The sequence below is a fragment of the Ambystoma mexicanum genome, chromosome 1p (genome assembly GCF_040938575.1).
Source record: "Ambystoma mexicanum isolate Mex_15411 chromosome 1p, UKY_AmexF1_1, whole genome shotgun sequence".
In the NCBI taxonomy this organism is placed as follows: domain Eukaryota; kingdom Metazoa; phylum Chordata; class Amphibia; order Caudata; family Ambystomatidae; genus Ambystoma; species Ambystoma mexicanum.
In genome coordinates, this window is record NC_090921.1 from 1,454,194,718 (window position 1) to 1,454,207,495 (window position 12,778).

The 12,778-nt window shown below is 45.6% G+C and overlaps 1 protein-coding gene across 2 annotated transcripts in view; it reads left to right on the forward strand.

Moving 5' to 3' along the window:
* The first annotated feature begins 5,673 nt into the window (after window positions 1-5,673).
* The window catches only part of LOC138455244 (fatty acyl-CoA hydrolase precursor, medium chain-like), an 820,182-nt gene continuing 813,077 nt past the window's right edge, over window positions 5,674-12,778 (forward strand). The window contains exons 1-2 of one of the 2 annotated variants that reach the window (XM_069607092.1): window positions 5,674-5,857; window positions 7,100-7,217. In XM_069607092.1, coding sequence (XP_069463193.1) covers window positions 7,145-7,217 — 73 coding nt within the window. In that variant the 5' untranslated portion in view covers window positions 5,674-5,857; window positions 7,100-7,144. Of the gene's footprint in view, window positions 5,858-6,142; window positions 6,231-7,099; window positions 7,218-12,778 lie in introns of those variants that run through there. The other variant, XM_069607093.1, reaches the window with a different exon arrangement.

Genomic DNA, 12,778 nt, shown 5'->3' on the forward strand with positions numbered 1-12,778 from the left:
CGACATTCCCATAATGGCACTACAGTAAGAATGGGGCAGTCTGCTGAGTAACCAGGCAATCTTATCAGCATTGTCAACTTGTTGAACTTCACATGCATACTCAAACGTATTCAGCCAGTCCATATGTCATTCTTTTCCTCATACACACTGAGCAGATCTTTCGGAAATCGTGGATGAGAGGAGGCCCCAGACCCATGTCCAGGACCCTTGGATCCATTTGCAACCTGAAGCTTTGCCAGTTCAAACTGGAGATCCCTGTCTTTCTGTTTTTCGGCCTGTTCGATTTTTACTTTGGTCATGTTGAAATCAAGCTCCTTCTGCCTAAACAGCAGTTCTCGCTTCTTGAATTCAAGCATGGCCTCCCCATCAACACTGGCAGAGGAAACATTAGACATCTCATCCTCCCTGTCCTCGTGGTCGCGGTGGACCAGTGCAGCGGCAGAACCGTCGGTTCTACCAGTGAGAGCAGCCCCACCTCCTTCCGCACTGTCCTCAGAAGTTATAGTGTCAAGCTGCGCTTCTTGCCACACCACGATTCTTTGGATCATATCAATTTTGGTGCCTTGAAAGGAGACACCTCTCTCCGCACACATCTTTTTCAATGTTTCGGATTTAGAAGCATTTAAAGTTAACAAGGTATTTGTTTCCATACTGTTAGATAGGACTATGGCCTTTTAAAAGTTATATTATGACAATTCACTACGTAACTTGAAATGCATTCGCTCGTACGCAACACTGGATACCTTCAGTCGTATCTCACCGCTGTACACCAATTTGTTAAGATGGATTTCTGAACTCTGTCCTGGAGGGGCAGAGGTTCAGAAGGCCAGCCTAGTTTCTTGGAACATGGTAACCTCTGGACAAGCCAAACCAATCAAGGTAGCGATCGCGGCGGTCAAGACTAGGTCTCAAGAGGGGTGAGGGTGACTGAAAGCCCACAATGAGCACACAAAGCAAGGACACTTACAAATTACTCCAAGCAGGTGTTATATTAAAAATATAGACACATTTATTACAAGGCCTTTGTAACATTGACCGTAGCGAGAAATCACAATAAAACTCAAGTAAACCAACACATCACAATCAAATACAATATATATACAATTACCAACGAGCCTAACGAGTTAGACGCACGAAATGTGTAGACCACCTAGATGGGGATGAAAACAGGCAGTGCGAATAATAGTTAGACCCAGTCCACCTTCAGAGGCACCTAACTAGAAGGAAGTCCGAGCCCTACGAAGAGTGGAGCCTTGTGCTCAAAAGTACCTGCACACGTGGGTGCCAACGGGCAAAGGGGAGTCTCCTCGAGGGAATCGGGCAGTTCAGTTCGGTGAACAAATGAAGATGAACAGAGCTCCGTGACTCAAGCGCAGCCTCCACTGTGGGTAGAAGCAGAGCGCGAGTACGGAAAGGCGTGCTTTTAGACACAGCAGGGAAAAGCTATGGGCTACTGCAGGAGGGCGACCAGTTCCTAGCGATCCTACTCACCGGTCCCCGATGCAGGCAGAGCCAGGCTTCTCTGCGTCAGTTTCAGTGCTGGCAGGTTCAGATACGAGCAGGGGACGTCTCGGCGTTGTGTAGATTCCGCAGCAGCAGAAGTAGAGTTGAGGATGTCCCAAACGCAGTGAACCCGCACAGTTTGTCACCACAGCAGGGCGACGGAGCAGCCGTGTGTATTTTAGCCCAATGTACACTGCTCACTTCAGACCTGGGAATGCCAAGTGTACGAATCATGTGAGAGTGGCAGGGACTCGTAATACAACACAACCTGACGGCAGTTACAGAGCAAGACTCCTGGGTAGGCTGGTCAGTCCACTGGATGGCCCAGAGACACTTCCGAAGGCTTACGTGCAGGAGATGGTGAAGATGCAGAGAATAGTTGTTCCCACTATTCCAAGGGGCCGAAGTACCAGTACAGGCCTTCTCGTTCGATCAGAGGTAGAAAGGGTTTCACAAAGCGACAGCAGTGCAGAGGAGCAGTCCTTCAGCGGGTCACCAGCGATTCCTCGGTTCAGCCTCGTAGTTGCAGGATACTTGGCTCCTGTATTCCTTCGTTCGTGAGAACTCAGGAGATCGACATGGCAGTGGTGTTTCCAGCCTCCTCTTATCCACGGTTCCCTTCGCACCAAAACGGAGGGGACCCAATGGGAGATCTGCTCACAAAACACTCACACCATACTTGGACCTATCACGGACCACGGTGGTCCCAGACATTCACGACACACTAGACTCTCTGGCACCCAGGATGTGTATTGGGACCAGACACCCCAGCCCACATCCTGGAGGCACACACAAGGCCTGTAGAAGCCCGCGAAAGCATCTGTGTTTCGCAAGAAAGTACATGCCCAAATAAGGAAAGCCCCGGGTCGGCTCGACCTGGGGAAGGTGAAGGGGGCAAGACGGTCAGCGGGCAGGACAAAGAGCCTCGTGGTCTGGCCATTTTGGGAGCCAGGCCACCATTTTGGGCCAAGCGCGAGAAACACGCTTAAACGCCAAAAGGAGCTCAAAAACACAAAGAAACGATCGCTGCCACCAGTCCCGTCCGTGATTCACTTGCACCGTTCATTAGCAATCCAAAGAGAGTATCTAGGGCCTGTAGAAGACTAGAGACCCAAGAGAGCAGTAACTTAGCTTACAGTGCCCTCTTGTGTCATGTTGCGCGAAAGCTGCAACATGATAAAAGAACTACGGAAAACAACGTCTCCCGGTACTGACTGTCTTAAGGGCATGTCAGTTTCCCCGTAAGAATGGAGCGAAAGCCCAGAGGAGTGCGGCAGAAGGCTGCACTTCGCTGGCAAAGTCTAGATCATGGTGAAAACAACAGCAAAAAGTTTAGGGGTTGCCACATGGAAGGAAAATTACCCAAATTAAGAAATCTTTCCTAACATATGGTAGTTAGGATGTTAAGAAAATTAGTAGTATCTTTGATATAGGTCTTGGTATTTTGTGTGATAGGTTGAAAGAAATAGTCCAAGTATGTTCCCAATGGTTGTAGGATGCTATTCGTTGCGGACACGTGGTTTTATTAATGTTTTATGGATTTTAGGGATAGTGTAGAACACAGGTATTCTTGGGTTTGCAGTAGTTAAGAAACGTCGAGTTTTCTCTGATATCCATTCATTCCTCTGTGCTAAATCCAGTATGTATTCCAAATTTTGTTTTATTTCATTTGTGGGATCTCTGTCTATGGGGTTATATACAGATCTATCCATGAGTTGCTGTGAACACTCTTGATGATAATCTTTAGTGTCTTGTATAACCATGGCACCCCCTTTGTCGGCGGGTTTGAATGTGATGTCTTTATTAGAAAACAGTCTTTGGATAATATTCAAATCTTTTCTACTGAAATTGCTGTTACATGGAGGTTTGTACGAGAGTTTCTTAAAATCATTAGTGACCATCCTTTGAAATAGATCACTTATAGGATAATTGACAGGTGGCATTAAAGTACTCTTGGGTTTGAATTCTTTGTACTCTGTTTCTTGTGTTGGGTTCTGTACGGTCTCCTCTTCAATTGTGGCAAAAAATGCTTTTAGTCTGACTTTTCGTGAGAATTTGAAGAGTTCTATTTCTTTTCAAAAAGTTGGAATGATATGTTGGGACAAAGTTAAGTCTTTTCTGTAATAAATCATTATCTTCCTTGTTCAGTTGATATCATGACAAATTAACTACTAAGTTTTCCTGGGGTTCAGTCGAGTGTGCGGGCGATGTTGGTATATGTCTGCGTCCCCTCCTGGCCCTCTTCCTCGTGGGCCTCTGCCCAAAAAAGTGCTGTTTGGGTTGAACCCTCTTCCTGTGGGACGTTTGTTGTTAGTGCTGGTTCCTTCTCCTGCGTCTTGTTGTTTCGGTACTTGTAGATTCTGGTCCACTGGTATCGGGGTCTGATGAGCTTTTTGAATTCCTAGTAGTTGGCTTCTGGCTATATTTGTTCATCCAACTATAAAGTTCATTGTTCAAATAATCGTATGTGTCTCTACGAAATGTGCGCAATTTCTTATTTTCCAATTCAGTACGATAAAATTTCTAGATCTGTTAGAGTTAGTGCAGTAGTTAATTCTGTTTGTATTTCTAAGATTTCTGGCGCAAGTTTATCCAAGTTTATCTAGGGGAAACCAAACCAAACACGTCTTCTCTCCACTAAAGCACTGCTGGAATGACTGCAGTGATCACACTTCCCGCTGCACTTACGCGCCGGCGCTTCATGCCACACGTCAGGTATTAAAGGTCCACCTCTTGCAATCATTACTGGTGTAGTTGCCGTCAGCTATGGGAAACCAAACACGTCTTCACTCCACCAAAAGCACTGCTGTAATGACTGCAGTGATTACACTTCCTGCTTCACTTACGCACCAGCGCTTTGCACCATATTTCAGGTATTAAAGGTCCAGCTCTTGCAACCCTTAAAAGTGTAGTCGCTGTTAGCCAGGGGAAACCAAACCCGTCTTCTCTCTACCAAAAGCACTGCCAGAATGACTGCAGTGATTATTACACTTCCTGCTGCACTTACACGCCGGCGCTTCATGCCACACGTCAGATATTTAAGGTCCACCTCTTGCAATCCTTACAGGTGTAGTTGCCGTTAGCCAGGGGAAACCAAACATGTCTTTTCTACACCAAAAGCACTGCAGGAATGACTACAGTTATTACACTTCCCGGCACTTAGCGCTGTTGCTTCTCGCCATGTGCCAGGTGTTAAAGGGTCACCTTGTGCAATCCTTAAAGGTGTAGTTGCTGTCAGCCTGGGGAAAGCAAACATGTCTTCTCTCCACCAAAAGCACTGTCGTAATTTCTTTCAATTTACATTCACTGGTTCTGATGTCACTCACTCCACAACACATACGTCTGAGACCCCACTATTCTTTTTTAGGACTCGAACCCTGACCAAACGTCAGTGGGCCGAGTCACAATATGGGACCTGGTATCGAATTACAGTGGACACCTAGGAGTGACATCACAATGGGCAGATTGACATTGGGGCCCCTCCTGCAGTGAACCCAGAACGCTCCTGAGGCTTGGTGCTATGCCCATTGTCTGCGGGTGTCGCATACATGCCAACATGTCCATTCAGCAAATGTAAGACCAGCGGTGTTTTGTTCTTCGAATTACAAGATTGATGACGGGGCAATCCAGGTCTACACTTCTCAGAACGCAGAGAAAAACACTGGGCTCCACAAACATCTCCCGATGGAATGGGCCATGTTGGGGTGCAGTATGCGGCCCTAGTAGTGGCGGCCAGGGGAGTTGCTAGGTCTGGAAAAGACCCGGGGCTACGCTGATATCGGAACTGTCGGGACTGGGGGCTAGCTAGTCTTTTGGCTGTAGCTCCTGAGATTCTATCCGGGGCTACAACCAAAAGATCAGGGGCTACAGCCCCCTTAGCCCCCCCCCCCCCACCAACGCCCCTGGTGGTGGCGCCTTGCAATGCAGACTGCAGTTTCCCTGGGGTATGTGCTCCACTTATCTCGCATTTAAAAATGCGTGTTTGTAGTTGTCGAAGCCAAAAAACAGCGACATCACTCTATGTACTGTGAATAATGGCCGCATCCAATCGGCCTATCAGAAGCCGCACACGTGCTACTGGCCGCCCGGCACTCCCTGGCTTGGTGAGATAGTTGTATTTATTTGCACAGGTTCAGATAGAACATTCACTTACACAAAAACAAACACACGCAAACGAAAACTGGTTTCGCCTCTTGGTCTTATTTCGTTTCATATTATTCGGTGGGTGAAGGAGAACAGTTGGGAGAATTAATTCCTAAGCCTTTAGTCCTGCCGTGTTCTGTCGGATCGCAGTCACGCGAACACATTCTTCGCGAAGCTTCTGCGAGCGCGCCTTTACATTTCCTTTTGGGAGGTGAGTTCTGCGTTCTTTTAATAGCGAAAAACGGTCGTTTTTGATTTAATGAACGAATGTCCATGTTCTGTTTGGCAGCTTTCGTTTCAGCCGAAAAGAACACGGTTCTGCGTTTTTTTTTCCGACCGCTTTTCTGATCTGATGCCAATTTATAAGGAGGCAAATGTGGCTTTTATGTTTGGATAACGTCGCTGCCCCCTAATCCTGTGCTGGAAACTGCGGTGAAAGTTAATACTTGATTTATTTTATTCACTGTGCTGTGCAAACAAAATGTGTCGCGTGACCGCCAGTTTATAGGCCGCATTGAAGGTCTGTTTCGACCACTCGGCGCTTTCGGGTCCAGAGGAAGGCACAGGTGAAACCCCATTGGCAGGTACTGTTGGCAGGGCTCTGGCGGCCTGTCCTCGTGTCCTCTTATGAAGCCGTGTAGAGGAGCGCGGCGAGGCTCGTGCAAGTCCAGGGTTCGCGAGCCGGTAACACGTCAGGCTAGCCTCGTCCTGTAGGGGCCATCAGTGCTGGTCATTGGGCCGGCTCTCGCCGGATCCGAGATCCGGCACCAGATGTGAAGCCGGATCTCAGGATCCGACCAGAGCCACCCCAACCCATGCTCTGCAGCTGGGTTACGTGCAGCGAGGTAGAAAACAAAAACCTCGCCGACGCCGTCACTAGTTTAAGTTGCTTTGCTGCCGGGCCGCGGAGGTGGGGGCTGGGCTGCTCGGAGCTGGCGTGCCCGGGCCATTATGTGTGCTCAGCCAATATGCTGCTCCACGTTACTCCCATGTTTAGGAAACCGCTTTCAAGAATCAAAATGGAAACACTCGCACTTGATACTCTTGAAAAAAAGGCCCTGACAATTTAAACAAGGCTGTTATCTCTTCAGGAAATGGAAGGGGATGGATGCATAGAATTCTAAGCGTAGGGGGGTAGTATTTAAGCTGCAAACGTTGGACGCATTGGGAAGGCGCTCGTAAAGCAAAATGTAGTCTACTCAAAAGAAAATACTCGTGAAAAAACGAACATTGACTAAAAAAAATCGATGGAAAAGAAATGAAAAGTTTGAGCAATCTTAATCTAGAGTCTTTATGTGTGTGTTTTTTTTTCAATCATAAACTTATTCGGTTTTTCTGAGGAAGTATTCTAGTTTATACAAAAAAAGTTACTCTCTAACTAACTTGTCGCCATGATGTATCTTGTTGCGCCCGATGATTCATGGTCCCTTTTCCTATGTCTGTTTGCTATCAGGGGCAACTACGTCGCAGGATTGCAGAGAAACGCGCCTCCAAAACAATGTTCAATGGCAAGCTTATTTCGCTTCTGTTCCTTATTTCGGATCTGTGGATAACATCTATTTCTGCAAATGGTAAGCTCTAAAAATATATTCTTGTATTTTTAATTTCCTCCTAAATAATGACAACACAAACCTTTCCTGAAGCCACTGCAGGGGGGCACAGTCACTTGCGGCTCTCTGCAGGAGCAAGGTGGGTGGGGGGGGGGGTTAGGGGGAGAGACAGAGGGTGCGCAGGTGCGGGCCCTAGTTCACCTGCACCCACAACCGGCCTGACCTCAACATTTGAGTCTTTGGATAGACAATTTCCACACGCAGTCCCCAGAGCCCTGTTGTGCACACCGGGGGACCGATTCATGGAAGTTTTATTTTATTTTTTGTTTTATTGGCTTTTCTGGTTACACAGCATAGATAACCTTTTGCCACTTAAGAAAAAAAGAACATTGATGAATACAAAATAAAAATGTCATGTATGCAAAGGATAATATAAAAATGGGCTTTCACCAGTGTTAATGGCATAGGCAGTTCACCATCATTATTTTTACATTTCACGTTAGATGCATCACTTGACTTGGATTCTCTAATGTCCCCAAATATCCTTAGGAATAGTTTTGTCAATACTATTGTCAGAGGGATAAATACTGCCGCCCCTAGGGAATTCCTCCGGGAGCCATATGTTGTGGTAAATTCAGTTAATACCCTGATTCTCGCCTCTCTCATGGCAGAACAATATGGTAGCAAGTGTTTCAAGGTTTCGTATGAATCTCCTTCTTTACAGAGTCTGCACGAGGTCCAAGATTCGTTTTGTTTCCCTGTCGGGAATAGGTTAAACCGAAATCGAAGGAACTGGACCCTGAAGTACCAGTTTGTAAATTTCACTAGATATTTTGGCTGACTATTCAGCTTTCTTGCTTCCTGAATCGGCCTCCTGGACAGTTCGAATTTCTGGCCTTGATGTTGGGTAATGATCCAGTCTTGCGTATACAGTTTTTTTTAACCCTGTATCCCTCAGGCTTTGATCTGATTCAACTGCAATATTTACCCTGTGCAAAGTGACTTTGCACTGCCGACAAAAACCCTGTTTCATGGAAATGTGCAGTGTATTTTTGCCATGCAAAGATACGTTGCACTGCAAAAATACACTTTGCACAGTTCCATGAATCCGAGTTTGTGTCTGCAGTGCAAAACCACTTTTCAACAGTGCAAATTAACTTTGAACCGGGCAAATGTTCCATGAATCGGGCCCAAGGTCTCTGCTGCGTGATTATCGGTGGCTTTGCCCGGAATCATATCTAAGACTAGCTCTTTTCTTTTTCAGCCTCTTCCCCGCCTGATTTCTCTTCTTCTTCGTCCTGACCGGACTTTGTCTTTCTGCGCACTTAGGCCTTCTGGCGTGTTGCGCATTTTTAACATTAAATAATAATAAGAGGGGCACGCAGGGCTCACGTCAACTATAGGGCAGAGGGCACCTATAATGTGTGATGTGAAACCCTACATCTTAAATAATGAAAGACGCTCTCTTACTCGCACTCATATATCTGCAGGGTGCTAAATAAGGAGAGCCTGATGTACCCCAGCAGTACTCGCCCGTGCCCTCATAACAGCTCGAGGTTATGCTTGTGAACTAGACAAAACCGCCATTTTGTGGGAAAGCGCCATCTTCTCACTGACAGTCCATTCATAACTCTGCACCATGCGGCTTCAGACAAGGCAGTATAGAATGACAACCAGACACCTCTCGCAGGAACAAAGCAGCTGCTTGGGGTACGATTCTTATCCGGTCATATCTGAAGCTGAAGACGGACTGCAGCAATCGCACTCCAAGCGGCACCATTTTAAGTCTGACACTGTTGCGGAGCCTTTGCGTGGAAATTATTAATGCTAAAATGTAGGCCTTTGACCTTAAAGTGTCCATACCCACAGATGTTGGTAATCACTTGATTACGGGTGTTGTATTTCTCATTAATGTAATGCCTATTATTACAGTGCTTAGAGGCAGGGGAATTACACCAAAGAACGCTTCATAAAAAACGTTACGAAATTAGTATTATGATATTTTGTATTGAAAAATGACTGGGAAGATCAGGAGAAGGTGGTGGGCAGATATCAAAGTAAATGTTTTAAATTACTGCATAGTTTGATTTACTGCATAGTTGATCGGAGGCAATGCATTTGTCCGAGCAGATAGCTCAGTGAGTTGAATGCTCACCTCTGGCATGTGTCAGCCAGCACTACGCACGTTAAAATCCCAGAAGGTACCACCATGCTCCTTCCTCCTTCCAAGGTTGATCATTTGAGGACCATTGCGTTAGGTAATAATGATACATGTTCTTACACTGCTTAGAAGCAGGAGGACTTGAGCAAGAGGCGCTACATAAAAAACGATTCCTGCGGAATACAAAGAAATCTATGTCACAGTAACATCAAAACAATATGTTGACGTGCACAAAAGGATAGGTCAAAGAAACATAAAGCAGACTAACTAATAAGAAGTGCTGATTATTTTGCATCCCGCATGCCTGTTGTCTCATATAAACAAACCATACTCTCTGGCTTCAATTTGTAAATCAGCCAGTGAAAGAAAGTCAGAAGTACACCTGAATAGAAGCAGGGAAAATGGCGGTGTCATTGGTAACCCGCAGGCCACATGAACAGCCTTTTGCTGCTCCCTCTGTAGCCTAAGACTCATAATTTGAGAGAGAAAAATAAATATGAAACAATATGCTGTTATGGAGCTACTCCTGCCCAGACACGGCTAATGGCCGGACAGCTATGAAAGGCAAGGTAATGAAAATGTAAACTTTAAAATCTAGCTGCGGCTAGTATTAAGCGTTTGGAAGAATATTTTGGAAAATAAACGTTCCTGCCAAGTACCTATTTAATCAGTACCGTTGCCTGGAATTGCCCAGAAAAAATGCCAACTAAAGCGAAGGTTACTTCCTGCAAAAGTTAGTACAAATGTGAATGTCAAGGTTAAGTTTTAACCTATTATTAGACAACAAACATTACATAAACTATAACCAATATTAATACCAACGTTGTTCAAACCCTAACTCGAGCTCACAAATGACAAATAAAAAGTAGTGTCAGCACGTAAATGCATCTTTACCACCTACTTCTAAAATAAACTGAATACAGAGCAAGCATACAATGCGTTCTCAGAACAAACATTACCGATAAAATAAATAGCAACATGCACCGTCACGCACACTATCCCCGAAAGGCTACTGAAACAGTAACAATGGCAGCTGGTGAATATTTGTAAGCGGAGGGGCACCAACATGCAGGATCGACAGAGGGTAGTGGGTCGCCCTGAACAAAAAATGAGGCGTCGGGAGAAATTCTCCCCTGGAGAAAATGTTAAACATAATAATGTAAAATAGTGCATTTTACAGACACTTTCTGAGAAGGTCACCCAGTTTACAAATGGTTTTGCATAGTAACACATGAAAAAATCCAATAGATGCATGTCACAGACAGTCTACAGGAGAATTCCCCAGCCTATTTCTATAACGCCTTTGCCCACAATATATGCAGGTATGGAAGGCCTGTGCATGCTGTATGTGCCCAAACACGTCCATGCTGGCTGCACTAGTATATCCCAATGATCCCATGCAAGAAAAGACCTGTTTGCTTTGTCCATAATGCCAGTAATGACACCGTAAGAAAACGTGTCCATGCTGGCTCTGTCAGCATATGCCACAATCCCCGCATAAGAATATACTCTTGTTAAAGTTCCAGTAAAATATACTATGCCATAGTAAGCAAATATGTCCAGACTAGCTGCCCCAATGTATGCTGGTAAGGCAACATAAGAACACTCATCATTTCTGGGGCCAGTAAAAAAATGCCATGCCACATGAAGAAAATATTTTCAGTTTGGCTCCACCAATGTAGACCAATATGGTCATGTAAGAATACTCGTTATGCTGGCTTTATACTTGATTCCATTACAAAATGGCATTCCATAGTAAGAAAACATTCTCAAAATAGATGTGCCAATATAGGGCAGTATTGCCACATATGAACACTTAACATTCTTGCTTTACCCATGATGCCCAGTAAAAAATGTTAAGCCACAGTAAGAAAGCAGGTCCTGGCTACCACTGTACAAGGGGACATCGCCCACTCCCCTCTGCCTGATAATCTGGGGTTTGTTACATGGCAGTGCCTGTGTTAGAGTGGTCGATAAACTCCCCAATGAGAAACAGGGCTGTGCGTTGCGTGTACCATATTGTTGACTGGGGGAAGGCGATGTTGACGCAATGTTGCGATTTAGCAGGTATCTAGTGTAGTAAGGAAAGGATAAGTGCTACTTTTAGTGTTACTTCGGGTTTTGATACATTTTAGATTCACATGCGCGCAGCAAGAAAATGTCAAATCTGCCGATGTAATATAAACACAATGGAGGTGCGTGATGTGCCATGTAGCACCTAAAGTTGGGCAGCAAGAAGCTTCAAAAGCACACGCGAGGCAGGAGTTTTGTAATGGAAAAACCACTATGCGAGGACGCAGTAGTCTGGAACATAAACGCACAAACATAAATACATGCGATCTTTACGGACATGTGTTTGGGGTACACGGGATGCACGGTGAATATACAAATCTGCATGCCACAAGTCCTCTCATAGCTAGGGATTGTGCAGGCCCAGAAGCCTTGGTTGCGAAATGAACTCAATGGGTCTGGGAAAACTGGATGAGGAAGGTTGAAGGTTGAGAAAAGGCAGCAGTCAACTGCGATAATATCAGACAGTTAGCCACTTGCAGGCTCAGGTTTTTATGACTTGGTACTATTGTGGAGAGGAGATGCACTCATTTTAAGTGTATGGGAGCCTATTATTCATTGTCCAGGGCAGTCCGGCCATCTGGTAGAGTTAGTTTGGGACTGAGAAATAAACCTGGTTCAAGGGATGCTTAAGGGCAGAATAAACAAATGGTTTATGGGTTGCAATCAGGTTCTCAGGATGTGCCCAGAGGCTATCGGCATCATTACACGGTAGGCGGAGAACCATGGCGCTATTAGCGCCATGGTTCATGCCGGTAAAATACCGGCACCGCCTTGGTGGAAAGGGGAATTACCGACCCATTCCAAGGTTGGTGGGGCGGTAATTCCCCCTTCCATCATTGCCCTTCCCCATTCCCATTTTTGCCCCATAGGGCATAATGGGAATGGGGAAGGCGCTAATTATGGCACCTCAAATTGTGGTACCGTAATTAGCTCCCTGGGTCCCTTTGCGGGTTGGTTTTTAACGCCTGCAAAAAGCAGGCGTTAAAATCCCCAACCCACAAAGGGACCTCGTAGTAAGGCGGTAAGGGTTTACCGGTACCGGTAAACCCTTACCGCCTACCGTGTAATGAGGCCCTATGTGTGCTGAATTGGTAGTTGTATAGATTAATGAGAAATACGGACCAGAGCAAGTCTGGGTGGATAAGATGTTGATCCCCAGTTCAAAGGGAACTTGTTTGTGTCTCTTCCTCCTCATGTTGTTCAAGTGTCTTTGAAAAGACCATGTGCATCACATTCAGGGTTAGCGGTCCCCCACAAGTCTGAACTTGGAATTAGATTTTTTTGTGTGAATGCGTAACTACGGAACAGCGTCATGACTTACCACGGAAAGATTCCAAAACGGGGTGTG